This window comes from Clinocottus analis, unplaced genomic scaffold (assembly GCF_023055335.1).
Source record: "Clinocottus analis isolate CAN_PGR_092001 unplaced genomic scaffold, fCliAna1.0.p SCAF_12, whole genome shotgun sequence".
NCBI classification, from domain to species: Eukaryota; Metazoa; Chordata; class Actinopteri; order Perciformes; family Cottidae; genus Clinocottus; species Clinocottus analis.
The window spans coordinates 4,256,383-4,270,848 of NW_027175843.1; the positions used below are offsets into that span (position 1 = coordinate 4,256,383).

The 14,466-nt window shown below is 40.0% G+C and overlaps 2 protein-coding genes across 3 annotated transcripts in view; one reads left to right on the top strand and one right to left on the bottom strand.

Annotated features, from left to right (window-relative positions):
• itprid2 (ITPR interacting domain containing 2) overlaps nt 1-2,723 on the bottom strand; it is a 33,517-nt gene extending 30,794 nt beyond the window's left edge. For both annotated transcript variants that reach the window (XM_068572471.1, XM_068572470.1), the window contains exon 1: nt 2,626-2,723. The gene's annotated coding sequence lies outside the window, so the exon portion shown is untranslated. The remainder of the gene's footprint in view (nt 1-2,625) is intronic.
• A 5,380-nt stretch (nt 2,724-8,103) lies between these two features.
• Nucleotides 8,104-12,573, top strand: neurod1 (neuronal differentiation 1). The gene is made up of 4 exons (XM_068573194.1): nt 8,104-8,192; nt 9,774-10,024; nt 10,949-11,178; nt 11,411-12,573. The coding sequence occupies exons 2-4, from the start codon at nt 9,786-9,788 to the stop codon at nt 11,977-11,979; spliced, it is 1,038 nt and encodes a 345-aa protein (XP_068429295.1). The 5' UTR covers nt 8,104-8,192; nt 9,774-9,785; the 3' UTR covers nt 11,980-12,573.
• The last annotated feature ends 1,893 nt before the right edge of the window (nt 12,574-14,466 follow it).

Consider the following 14,466-nt stretch of genomic DNA (forward strand, 5'->3'; position numbering starts at 1 on the left):
AATAAATCAGGATTCAATTTGCAGCCATGAATGTGACGAGTTGAAGATTTTCCTTGTCGTCACTCTGAAATTATCGGGAATTGAGTTTATTTGGGGTTTAGTCCATTATTCAAGCAATTTCTTTTTGAAGCAACCGGGGCTTATAATTGCTATTTTCCATATTTGACTATTTCCAGGAAACAATGTGAGACTAAATAATTGGTTTAACTCATCAAGAAATTAATCAAGTACTTTTGACTCCGGTACATTTATTAGACTTGTATAGATACTTTTGCATAAAGAAACATGACATTGCACTATACTTCTAAGCTACAACATTAAAATGCTCTTAACTTTGCCAAGGAGAAAAAAAAAAAAACACTGAAGGCACCGTTCTGCATAATGACGATGCGATCATTTCATTTAGCTGATAATACTTCTGTACTTTATAGAAGTAAATACGTTTACTTTTAATGCTGTGTTTTTAGAGGTACTTTTACTTAAAGGATGTCTGTCACTTTACAGTCAAGTTTTATTTTTGTAGTTCCAAGAACTTCAGCAAGGTGATACAACGATCAGCTGATCCCATCATGCCAACTTTAGGAGAGTTCCAGTGGCAGCGTTCTGCCAGCTGAACTTCAAATGATAGTTTTCATGTTTTAAATCAGAGCCTACGGTATTTGGATCGAGGAGCTCATAAAAAACAAACAAGGTGCGTCATATTGTAAATGATAAATGGAGCTGAACTTGTATCGCGCTTCTGCTCAATCAAAGCGCTTTCACATTACTAGTCATAATTCACCCATTCACACACTGATGGGAGGAGCTAAGGTTCCACCTGCAAGCAGGAGTATCCAACAGTCATACACATTCACACACCGTCGATTCAGATTTACCTTTATTGTCATTGCACACAGTACAAGTACTGTGACAACAAAATGTTGTTTGCATCTGTCCAGAGTGCAAAAGAAGCAGTTAAGGTGCAGTGGGGTGGATAATATGATATAGACAGCATAAACAGTATAAACAGGTATTTACATTCTATGTATGTACGGGAGCTACGGGAGCAATTTGGGGTCAAATGTTTGACTAAGGACACACCGACTAGCGGAGCATGATGATGTATGTGTGCGTGTGTGTTCACATACATGCACTTAATGTATTCTGAGCAAAACTGTTCTCTTGCAATTATTAAGTTCTAAATTATCTTATTTTCAGGTCGAAGCTTATCAGAGTATTGAGTGAAACTCAATATCAAATATCTTTGTTCTGGCCTGCACACACATCTATGCAACATGGACAACAGTTATGGAACAATAATTAAGAAAAACTCTAGACTATCTAGAATAATATAACACTCAAAATGAATCATTCAGTAATAATCATGAGTTGCAGCCAGTTGTATTACAGGAGCAAAAACAGTTTCAGCGCTCTTTGCCAACTGAATATTGTTGTAGGACTGTGACCTTGTCCTGAACAAAGCGGTTTGTACAGGCCGTTCTTTTGACTCCACTAATTCACCTCCAGTTGCTCACTTCAAGGGTTTCACATTAAAGACACAAAAGGCCTAAGATGTAAACATATGATGCAGAAAAGAATTTACTTTAAGTATTAAAAGAGTTAATTATGCAAAATCCACTGCATATGTTACTATATTTCAGGAAAAGAATTGCTCACATATTAATGTCAGAAGTCATTTAATGTTGTAGTCGAGATATTTACTCACTTGATATACTGTTGGTCAGATTATTCTAATAATGCATCATCTTCTAGAAGATGGTCACATGTAGAAAATATTCAAATGTAACTTTTGGGCAGGATTTCTCTCTCTCAAATGCAGTGGTGGGGTATTTGTATTATTTACACCACACTGTAAAAACAAATAAAAGCTCCTGCATTGAAAATGTTCACCACTGATGCATTGAAAATAGTGAAAAACACCAATTGCAGAAAGCCACATCTACAATACCACAATTTAAATTACATACCATTAAATAATGATAATGATGATAACAGCAAACCCTCGCATAGGCAGCATGAACGGTCCAACGTGTTGACATGAAAAATGATTACCTAAATAGCTGCCTGGTTAACTGCTTAATCGTTTAAGCTGTACGATACAGTTATTTAACAAAACATCATATTTCTTAGGTTCTCCGTTGGTTTTGTGTGCGAATCTCTTCAATTGTTAGGCAACTGTGAAAGAATTAGACACACTATTATAGAAGTATAGAAGAATATATTTAAAAAATAAATAAATAATAAAAAAAAGACTGGAGAGGCTTCAAGTAGAAGTTACAGTACTTTGGGCAGCGACGTTTGGATTGAAGTTACTTCCATCACTGTCACGCTTCAAGACATATGATGATATGTACTACTCTCACGTTTAATATCGGCGTACTCTTATATTTAATTCAACATTATTAAATCCCCACGTGTCTTTAATCTTTTCCTGGTTTTTCTGTTCAGCTCAGACTCTACTTGTTTGTCCTGTTCAGTTGTTTCTGCGGTTTGACGCGGAGGACGAAGCCTGACAGCAGTAAACGCTCCGTCCTTAGAGACCGACACCAGCCGAGGTCCCGCCGCCTTCAGCCGGACGACGGGCAGCAGAGAGGAGCTGCACTTTGAACAGGTAAAGTTACTCACCGTCATGTTTCCCCGCGGTTTATGTCCCCGCTCCCAAACTGTCAAACTTGTCCAAACTTTTTCTGAAAACACACCAACATTCCTGCTTCCGCTTCCTGAAACCTACAGGAGGAGAGGGGGCGTGTCCTCAACGGCTGGGAGACGGACAAACAGCGACACCTGGCGGACTGACTCGGTGCACACAGGACGGTCATAATGAACGTGGTTGGAGGAAATACCGGCGCGTCTTTGATTTACAATAATAAACACTTCATTGCAAGTTTTAGACAATTACAAGTTGAACAAAATAAATACTTTAATTGTCGTAAACTGTGGCTATTGTTACAAACACGCTGTTGTATTATGTGTGAGTTACTGCAGCAGAAACAGTGACGTTGCACAGTGACAAGATATCATTAAGTATTTATTATTATTATTATTAATAATAATAATAATAATGCATTAAATGTATATAAAACGCTTATCAAAATATTCAAAGTCACTACACAACATTCTAAATATGCTAAAAGCTATGCAATAAAACAAACAAACAATAAAATATAACACAAAATAAATAAAAACAAGAACAACACACACAGTCATATATGAAAAGCAGTTCTGAAGAGATGGGTTTTGATTTGTGATTTGAATGTGGAGAGGTCAGTGCAGTCTCAGATAAGTTTGGGGAGAGAAATCCAGAGGGAGGGGGCAGCTATGGAGAAGGCTCTGCCCCCCATGTCCAGTGCTTGGTCCTATGCGGGATGGATAGGAGGTCATCAGAGGAGCGGAGCTGACGGGATGGAGTGTGGTGGTGGAGCAGGTCTGTGAGGCAGGAAAGGGCCTGATTATGGAGGGCCGTGTGAGTGAGGGGAAGGATTTTGTACTGGATCTGTTGTGGGACGGGGGGGCAGTGGAGGTTCTGGAGAACAGGGGTGGTGTGATGTGAAATTCAAGAAAAAATGTTTGCATCCATGATTCGATGTCAGTGAGGCAGTCGGTCAGAGTGGAGTAAGAAGCAGTGTTGATGGTGTAGTTGTTAATGCTGATGAATTGTTGTCTGTTTATTAGATATGATTTAAGCCAGGAGAGAGCCATACTGCTGATGTAAAGGGACAAATTAGTAGGTTTACTCAACTGAGGTAATGTTTTGAGAGGAGTGGATAGATAGACAGATGGATGAATGGATGGATGGATGGATGGATGGATGGGTAGATAGATAGATAGATGGATAGATAGATAGATGGATGGCTGGATGGATAGATGGATGGATGGATGGATGGATGGATAGATAGATAGATAGATAGATAGATAGATAGATAGATAGATAGATAGATAGATAGATAGATAGATAGATAGATAGATTCTCCAAAAAAAAAGAAAGAAAGAAAGAATTTGTGACCTAAACTTTACCTGCAGTACTGTAATTTAACCGCCAGATGGAACCAAACACCATTTCTTAATGAAACGCTGCTGCCAATGCGTCCATGATGATCCAACAGTTCCAACCACATTGATCAAAAACAAAGGTTTAGTTATCTGAATGTAAACCACACTAATGCCATTAAAAGGTTTTCTCACATTAGTAATTTTGTAAAAAGGGAAAAAGAATCATTGAGACAGAAGATTCAAGGTCCAAGGTACAAGATGTCATATACAGTTAACATACAGTTACTGCGTACAATGTACTCTGCTCCTCCTTCCACACATAATTATAATAACTTCAAACGTAAGGCTTAAGGTAAAAATAAAAGTACAAAATAAGAGTATAAAGTATCGGAAAATATATAAAATAAGGCACTGACTGTGAGAACAGTATTGCACAGTGTATAAAGTGTATAAAGTGCACTATGCATTGCATTTACTTTTACTATTAAAGAGAATTCCAGAAAGTTAAACTATCCCGAACATACTTTCAAACCACACACAAATCACACTGGAAAGAAAATTAATTTGTGTATTCATGCTGTGCGTCGTTTCACACACTTTATTGTATTGGTACAGGATAACACTGCCTTTGTTTATTTAAATGACAAACGTCTTCCTCCCAGTATCATATACTATTGGCTCTGCAGATTATTTTTTTCAGTGGTATATTATTTTATAATGCATTTAGATTATCCTCATTGCCTAAAACAATTATTTTCCCTTGTTGTTACAGCTCCGTCTGGACATATATATATATATATATGTATATGTATATATATATATATATATATATATATATATATATATATATATATATATATATATATATATATATATATTGATGCAAATTATATACTGTATATATATACTTTCTTGTGGTTTCAGTAGTTATATCACTGCTTGTCTGATCTTTTGTTCTCAGTTGTTTTTGTTATACGTTCTTGTTGTATTCTGATGTTGTTGTTTTATCTTTTGTGTTGTTTTCAGGTTGTTCATGTGAGTCTTTGTTTTGTGTTCCCCAATTCAACCTTAACATGTAAACATTTAATAAATGGTGTGTAACACACTACAATGTCATTGTTAGCACATATATATGTTTAATGATGTATTTGACAATAAATATAACTCCTCTGGTGGGCACCACAAACACATGATGATTAACAACAAAGAAATACAGTTGTTGTATAAAATGTCTTTATAGGAGAATATGCAAAACATAAGTAAAAAACATTATGTATTTATGCTTATAACAACACTATTGTGTGTTATAAACCATTTATTAAATGTGTATATACTGCCTAAAGATGCTGTAGAGGTTAAAATCAAATGTTATTTAAAAGATGACTTTTAAAAGTTTGAAAAGTTCATCATAATATAAGACACTGTATTCTGTACGACTACCGTGTGTCTGTGTGTTGAGTTTACATTGGCTGCTTCCTTCTGTTTATGAATAGGTTATCTGACCTTCACACACACACACACACACACACACACACACACACACACACACACACACACACACACACACACACACACACCACCTGCATATGCAATAACGGTTCTTATTCAACCAAGAGTTGCTCTGTTTTTTCACTTTCTTTAGAGTCATTTCTTCCTTAAATTTCTGTCACTTCACTGCTGTTTAATCAGAAGTCCGAACTCTCCTTCGTTCTTGTTTTATTCTCCTGAAAACGTCTGTAAAATAATGTATGTTTCTCTGGCTGTCTTCATTGTAGTAGTATTGTTTAATTATTCCAGATGTTTGCTTGTTTAGTCTAGATTATACATAGATATATTGTTCATGAATTGGCTTACTGTGAGAACCTGGGGTTCTAGGAGTAGGCAGGTTGAGGACCAGCATGCACCTGGGCCTATGTTTTATTTTAACAGAGCGGGAGATGCAGCATTAGGAGTTTCTTTGTTCTTATGTTTGTTTGCTTGTTTTGTTTTGTTCAATAAATTATGAGAAAAACTGAATTTTGTATGGACATCCTTCCATGTTATATTCGGCATTCATAAGCAACACAGAGTTTATTCATTAATCCTGACGGGAACGGGGGATGGATTTTGTGTTAACCATTATCTGTTAGAGGATCCACGCTGATGGGACCGACACACCGGTCCTCTGAAGTTGCCTGGTAACTTCTTAGCAACAGTAGCCTCACCATAGCAACCTCTTCACGAGAGGACAGCCTGGTCCAAAGTCCGCTGCTGCTTTCCGATTGGTCAGAGCGACTAAACGCAACCAGACTGACTCAGCGGATGTAGCCACGTCTACTGGTTTCCTTCATCTTCTTCTGAATTTCTTTAAACATTCACCTGATGTAGCCGTTGCTACAACCTTAAAATCATAGACCATACATAAGAAGTTGACCTAGTCTTCCTGACATCACCCATTGGTTTGTGTACTGACATTTTGAAGCCTTGATTTTTAGTTCAGCGATTTTGTCGTCGCCATCTTGCAATACGGCCGTCGCCAAGTTTGGATTTTTTGCAACCGATGAACAGAAGTTATCATATTTGGAATGTGGAGGATCAGCCTGTCAATCACAGTAGCCCCACCCTAAAGCATACACTGCTATTATGCTCAAAATGTTGTATATTTTACGAAATAAACATCATGCTGTATTGGAGAAGACTTGAAACTAGAGATTGAGACCATGAACTCATGTTTACTATGTTTACTGAGGGAATAAATCAAGAGAGAAGTAGAGTAATTTTCTCATAGACTTCTATACAACCACACTTCTTTTTGCAACCAGAGGAGTCGGCCCCTGCTGGTCAGTGGAGCGAATGCAAGATTTCAAACGCTTCTGAAACATTCTCAAAATGACTGTGCTAACACGCCGATGTTCAGCAGGTTTTATGTTTACCTCATTAGTCTTTATTGTCTGTTACCATGCTAACACATGCTATTTAGCACTAAACACAACATCTAAGGCTAATAGGAATGTCATTAGATGTTTTTATATTCAAGTATTAATTTGTCATACAACAAATTCTGACAAGAAAAATCATCCAAAGATCATCCAAAAATATTCCTGTTCATTCTGATGGGAGCATAAATGTCTGAAGCAAATGAATTGTTAGTAGTAATTAATATATTTCACAAAAGAATAGCGAGAGAGAGAGGGGTGTCATGGCGGTGGAAAGGGAATTTAAGGAACCGTGGTGGGCGTGGTCACGCTGTTTTACTTCAAGAGATTATATTCTGAATATTCGTTCCGACTACTGGCTACGCAATTACACTCCAAAATAATGAAATATTACTCCTATAGAGGAAAATAATGGTAATTACTCCCACGTTTTTCCTGTGTATACCAACTGGTGCAAAGGAAATATCAGAGGATCATCAAAATCATGAGGAGTCATCCTCTGGGTAACACAGATGTTTGTAAATCTCATGAAAATGTATCCAATATACTGGTGATGGACCAACATCCACCTCCAGAGCCTCTCCTCTGGTGGGGCTAAGGCCTTATATCCACCCAAGGAGCTTCACAGGTGCGTGCAGGATCAGGGACATAACGGGGTTAAAGGTGAGGTTGGGCAGGTGAAAGGTGGGAGGAAACATATAGGACACTGACTTTGATACATTTCATACATTGGACAACGATTACAAACTATCATATGATCATCACTCGCCTTCCATGATGGGTATACTATTCGTGCTGCTGCGCATGCGTGGCTGCGTGGCGACAGATGGTCAACTTTTCCTCACAAAGAGAGAGAGAGAGAGAGAGAGAGAGAGAGAGAGAGAGAGAGAGAGAGAGAGAGAGAGAGAGAGAGAGAGACTCTTGGCTCATACAAATGGATTCGTCACGTGATCCCCGGGGCCGTTTTAATGACGTTCGAACCATATGGCGCGTGCCGGGAGGGTGTGGCCTCGATATGTTAATTACCACCTTGTACGTGCGCGTGTGAGTGTGCGTGAGTGAGTGAGTGAGCGTGTGTGTGTGTGTGTGTGTGTGTGTGTGTGTGTGTGTGTGTGTGTGTGTGTGTGTGTGTGTGTGTGTGTGTGTGGTGCTGAGTATAAATGCAGCATCCTCCCACACACACACCTCAGAAAGCTCATAGCTGATCACGCACAGTCACGCCCGGTCACGCACACATAGAGGGCGCGGGATGCGTGCAATCTGACGAACAGCGGCTTGCCACAACAGGTAGGGTTTTCTTCTTTTAAAGATTAGCATAATATCTGATGGATACATTCCTGCTCTGATTGTGATCTGTGTAATAACCTTGAGGATGATAATTATGATTAATTATGTTTCGGCTCCCAAATGATTGATCCATCAATGCTCCTTTAGATCAGAGAATCAGTGCACTGATTCAGTTCTTCAATAATTTCTCTCATATTTATGAACAATTTTTCGCACAGCAAAAAAATAAACAAAGATTATTACTCTTGTTTTTAAAGTCTTATTTGTTTGTATTTGTTTGTATTATATATTTGTTTATTTCAATGTTTATAGCTTTTTTGAAATTCCTTTAAATATGTGTTTTGTTTATTCTACTCACTAATTAAGACAACAGTTTTTAGGGGTATTTTATTAAGTTATTTGTTGTTATTTGTGTTCGTCCGTCTCACCTGTCGCTCTGTTGAACAAACGGGACGAGTAAGCAACGCGGGAAGACTACAAGTATCATTATCCTAATAATGACAATTAATATTCAAAAGATTACTTCAAGCCAACTACTTTTCATGAACTGAATTGTTGCGTTCAGGGGCGTCCGTAAATTACCTAAGGCGAGGTTTTCTTTGAACGGACTTCCTTTTTACATCTGAAAATTAAATTCATCAAATATTTTAATTTAAGCCGCAGATTTGAGCATTTTATCAACAACTTAAACTGAACTTTTAGTTTATACATAATTAAGCCAAATCTCAAACCTAAAGCTCATGTTTTGGGCTGAATGTTGTGAAGCCGTCAAATGTGTGACTTTGGTTTAAATTAAATTAAATTAAATTAACTCTGCGGGGAATCATCTTTTATTTGCAAAACGTTGACCATTTTCCTCCGTCTGTATTCAGCCTCAAGGCCTCTGTTTATTTCTCCGTAACCGAGATGCTCTGCGCGTGTTGCATTTCTTTCCTGCAGACTCTCAAGAAGAATCACCTGAACTGATTTTATTTATATAGAAAGTCGCATACATTAAGATTCAAACTCGCATATACATTTATTTTATTTTAGATTCCGTTTTGATTTAGACTAAAAACTTGCTGCATTGAAAACAAAACTTGTGTTTTATAATTAATGAATCAGAGCAGCTCAGTTAAATATGTTTTAGTCTGTCTAAATCAAAGTAGAACATCTTTCCTCCGCGTCTTCCGTTCAAGACAGACATGAAACAAAAATTCTGAGTCAGATCCCATGGGAATATACATTTTTTCATCAATAAATAAACACATAGATAGATAGTTTATCTGCAAATTCAGGACATTTTAAAGTTAAATCCAACGTACCTTCATTCTAAAAAAGCAAAAATAAAGTTTGGAGCAAAAGAAAAAGCATGTTTGTTCGCCTCACTACAAACATAAAAAAATATAATGTTCCATAAAACTGTCTTGTGTGATAAAAAATGATCATATAAAAAAGAAATGTGAGTAAATAAGCGTGTCATTTATAATTGTATTACAACATTCATCCAAACTTTAATAACTATACTCAGCCTCTAATAGGCAGTTTAAATATTTCCTTTCTCATGAACATATCTTCTCTGTTTCCTCTCCTCTCAAACAGAGAATCAGCATCATGACCAGATCTGTGCAGGAGGAGCAGGAGTCCGTGGAGTCGGAGGAGCAGCAGGAGCTTCACAGCCCCATGGAAGGAGGAGGAGGAGAAGGAGGAGGAGAAGAGGGCGACAGCCCCCACCCTCTCGAGGAGGACGAGGAGGAGGACAATGAGGAGGAAGAGGAGGACGAGGACGGCGAGAATAAACCCAAGAGGCGAGGGCCGAAGAAGAAGAAGATGACGAAGGCTCGTGTTCAGAGGTGAAGGAGATTGACAGCTTTTTTTTTCTTTTTTTAAAGTATTTTCAGCTAAAGTGTAAAGCTTGTCCCATGGGTGTCGCAAGAGGAAACGTCACACGGTCATGAAAGTGAGTAGGGTTCAACCTCTGAGGAGCAGGAACAGCGATCTGATGGACATCTGATCCGTACTTGTTGAGACGCTGTTGGACGAGCGTAGATCATCATCCCTCTGAAGGGTCCAAACGTCTGGAAAAAACATTGTTATTTGATGATAATGCAAAAAAAGAACCAGCAAACTTAAAAAAGATATGATAAAACATTTTTTGGGGGACCATCGGACTAGTGTTTCATTACCCAGAAGCCTCAGCAGTCGCCCTCTGAGTTTAGTTCCTTGAGTCTCAGTCTGGGTCTCAATGTTTTGTGGTAAAATCATATAAAAATGATAATGTTTGGACGCAAAAACATAACCCAACTAACACAGATCAGTGTTACTCATTGTGGCCACGTGCAGTCTGAAACAACAACCGTCTCTTTGAATTTTCATCTATTTTGAATTGAACAATCGATCAAATAAAGCAGTCAGCAATAGTTTACCATCTGCAATCCAATATCCCTCCGATGTGAATCCTTAGGTCAGAGGACAGAACTTTCCCAGCATGGCAGCAGGTTTTTCTAGTTTCATTTTGGCTCTTTTTATTCTCTAAAAGTTAGCAACCTGTTTATCCATCAGCCCATTTACACCAGCTGGGTTTTACTCGCATCATTTCATTGCCTCAAGTGTTCATTTTCTTCCGTTCTATATTTAAGTGACAATCTATTGAGCTGTGGTTACTGCTAAAATGCCTGGAAGCCAACATGCTCTTGCTGCATGAAGTACTTTGGATGCTGATTATCACCGCTAACTGACGAGGCGGCTAACGTTGCATTTGCTTTGCGTTTCCGCAGGTTCAAGGTCCGTCGGCAGAAAGCTAACGCCCGCGAGAGGAACCGCATGCACGGGCTGAACGACGCTCTGGAGTGTCTCCGGAAAATCGTCCCTTGCTACTCCAAAACTCAGAAACTGTCCAAGATCGAGACGCTCCGCCTCGCCAAGAACTACATCTGGGCCCTGAGCGAGGTCCTGCGCTCCGGCAAGGCCCCCGACCTCATGAGCTTCGTCCAGGCGCTCTGCAAAGGTCAGTGCCACCTTAAAACCAAAACCCCACCTTGAGTCAGTCTGAAGCCTGGGCTCTAGTTACAGGAAATCAAAATGAAGGGAAACAGTATGTGTCCTCAACCGGTGAGAGTTTTTTCTTTAGAAATGTCTTTAAAACCAAATGAAACATGTAAATATTGTATATTTTAAACCTGAATCTGATTCTGTGTATTGATCGGTATTGACTGATTATCGTCTCTCTCTGCTCTCAGGTCTGTCCCAGCCGACCACTAACTTGGTGGCGGGCTGCCTGCAGCTGAATCCTCGAACTTTCCTGCCGGAGCAGACGCCCGACCTGCCGGTCCACCTCCCCCCGGCCGGCGCTGCCACCTATCCCGGACACTACTCCTACCAGAGCCCCGGGCTGACGGCCGGCCTGCCCAGCCCGCCCTACGGCACCATGGAGCCTTCCCACGTCTTCCACCAGGTCAAAGGTCAGCCCTACGGCCCGCTGGAGCCCTTCTTCGACGGCGTGCTGGTGTCGGACGGCCCGGCGTTCGACCCGCCCCTCAGCCCGCCGCTCAGCATCAACGGGAACTTCTCGACCTTCAAGCACGACGCGGCCGCCGCCGCGGCCGCCGACTACGACAAGAGCTTCTCCTTCAGCGTGCACTACGGGGGAGCGGGAGGAGCCGGCGGGCACCCTGCCCTATACGGCGGCGGGGGGCCCAACCCGCGGTGCAGCGAGCTGCAGGTGGACGGGATGATGGGCTTTGACGGACACACGCACCACGAGCGGATGATGAACGCCCAGCTGAACGCCATCTTCCACGACTCCTGAGGAGGAGGAGGAGGAAAAACCGAGAGGCCGATGAAGACAGAGAGACGAACAGAGACAGTTATTTGAGAGACAGACAGTTCTATGTATGTCTATTGTTTCATAGCTGCCTTTCTTTCTGTCTTGTCTTTCTTTCTGTCTTTTCGCTCCACGACTCCCCCCTCCTCCTCCTCCCGAGGGCGGCGGCGATGACAAAGTCACGTCGATGATGTAACCTTCTCTGTAGCGCTTCATCCCACAGTGGACGCTCTCTGAATGTCTCGTTATTATCCATATTATCACTTAAAAATAATCAATAATCAAGGAGCAATAATCTGGAGAAAACTATGCAATTTTGTTCAAACCTGAGCAACGCTCAGTTGATTATTCCAAATGTTGAAAGAATAAAGATTTCTCTATTTTTGAGCGTGTAAGGCGGCTCTGAGCCGGAGGTTTGGGCCGGCGTCGGGCCGAAATGTTCATGTTGTTCATGTTGTTTTTACTTTTTGCTTTTTCTAACGTTCCTGTAGCGTTCTGTTCACTTTTCATGTGACTCTCGTTCATATTTTATAAGATATATGTTTATAAAGGCCTTTCATTAAAAGGAATTCCATGTGATTCAACTGAGAGACTCTGTTCATCAGCAACAACACAACAAATGTCCTTTTTCGTTCGGTCCGGTTCACTGCGGTCGTAAGCGGTTTGATTAAAATGTTTGACGACACATTTACGCGGAAAAGAGAAGAAAGATCTTAGCAGTCACGTGATGTATACATTTTGATCGTGCTTCATATGGATTTCTGATGTATAGATGAACAAAAAAATGATTACTACATTGGCAATTAACGTCAAAATCACAGTCGTGCATGATGATAATAATAAACCATCTCTTCAGTGTAGAAGTTATAATTGTAATGTCAAATGTAATCAATGAGTCATTTGATTAGCTTTTTAAGTAACAATGCTTAAATTGAATTAGTTCACATCTTTGGGTTTTGGACTGTCGATCGGACAAAGCAAGGAATTTGAAGACTTGGAACAATAAATCTAGAAAATGATCAGAGGATAAAATTAAAATTACAATAAGTCATCATTATAACATCCAACTTCCCACACAGCTGCTGCCAGAAGATCCACAACAAACGGCATTGAGTTTATTTTCATATTTTTGGAGAACCAGCTCACAAACCTGCAGACGTCCATCGTCGTAAATGAGATGGAAGCTCGAAAAACTTGGCGCTGCTGGTTTTCCATGTGACTGACTGCAGTGTTTTTTGTGAATTTTAGGTTCAAACAATGTATAAACACATGAGGGGAAAACACATATCTTCTTACAGAGAAAACCCTGTTGACACGTTAACAACATTATCTCACAGACTGAAGGACAAAACCAGGATCACTGTAAGTGTGTGTGTGTGTGTGTGTGTGTGTGTGTGTGTGTGTGTGTGTGTGTGTGTGTGTGTGTGTGTGTGTGTGTGTATGAAGGGCACAGATGTTCGTTCTGCAGGCAAGATTTTAATTTATGAAAATGATCTTGTTTATGCATGAGAGCCCCCCTACATACACACTATATCCTGCTGTGTTTGGGTCCGTGTGTGTGTGTGTGTGTGTGTGTGTGTGTGTGTGTGTGTGTGTGTGTGTGTGTGTGTGTGTGTAAGTCAACTGGGACAATATGGTGGCCATATCCCACCATTTAGCCTTCCTGTTAAAGTGGAATAATAATGAGAGAAAGTCGGACGATGGCGTAAAGATCTATCCTGTTCCAATAGAAACTATTCTTTTAAATCCTGTGAAATATCTGGAACAAATACACCAAAGTGTTGAGTAACAACGCTGAGAAAAGATGCTTTAAATTGAAAAAACATTGCACAGACATACAGTAGATGGTGATCTCGAGAAAATACAAAATAACCTTTGTAAAGGTTAGTTGTTTCTATTGTTTTTGGAGCAATATATTACTTTAAAACATCATGTGGACATGATTTAATTACACTCAGAATACAGCCACTGTACTAGCATCCGCAGTATTAGCAGTATCAGTAGTATTAGCAGTAGTCTTTGTGATCGAGGTTTTGTGTTTCAGTCTGTTGGCTGATCATAACACTGATTAATGCAGCTTAAATCCCGCCATCTGCCATCAACACACACACACACACACACACACACACACACACACACACACACACACACACACAAGATGGTGTTTATTCCACAGCGAGGGAACACCATGAGCTCTGAATGGTTGGCATGTGGCTTAAAACTATATAGTGGGAGGATTGCATGCCGTGTATGTAGCATGGTGGGCGGGGTCAATGGGGGTGTAGGTACGTGTATTTTTGAACTTTTGATAGAGGCTTGCTATTTCTCAATGCTTTGAAGCCGACCTTCGTAGTGGCCAAAGCATGGATTTACAACCTCAGGTTATGTGATGCCACTGCCGTTGCCAATAGACTTAAATTGGGAAAGAGATGCCTGTAAAACCAGTCCGACCTCTTGAATAATCCGTATTTA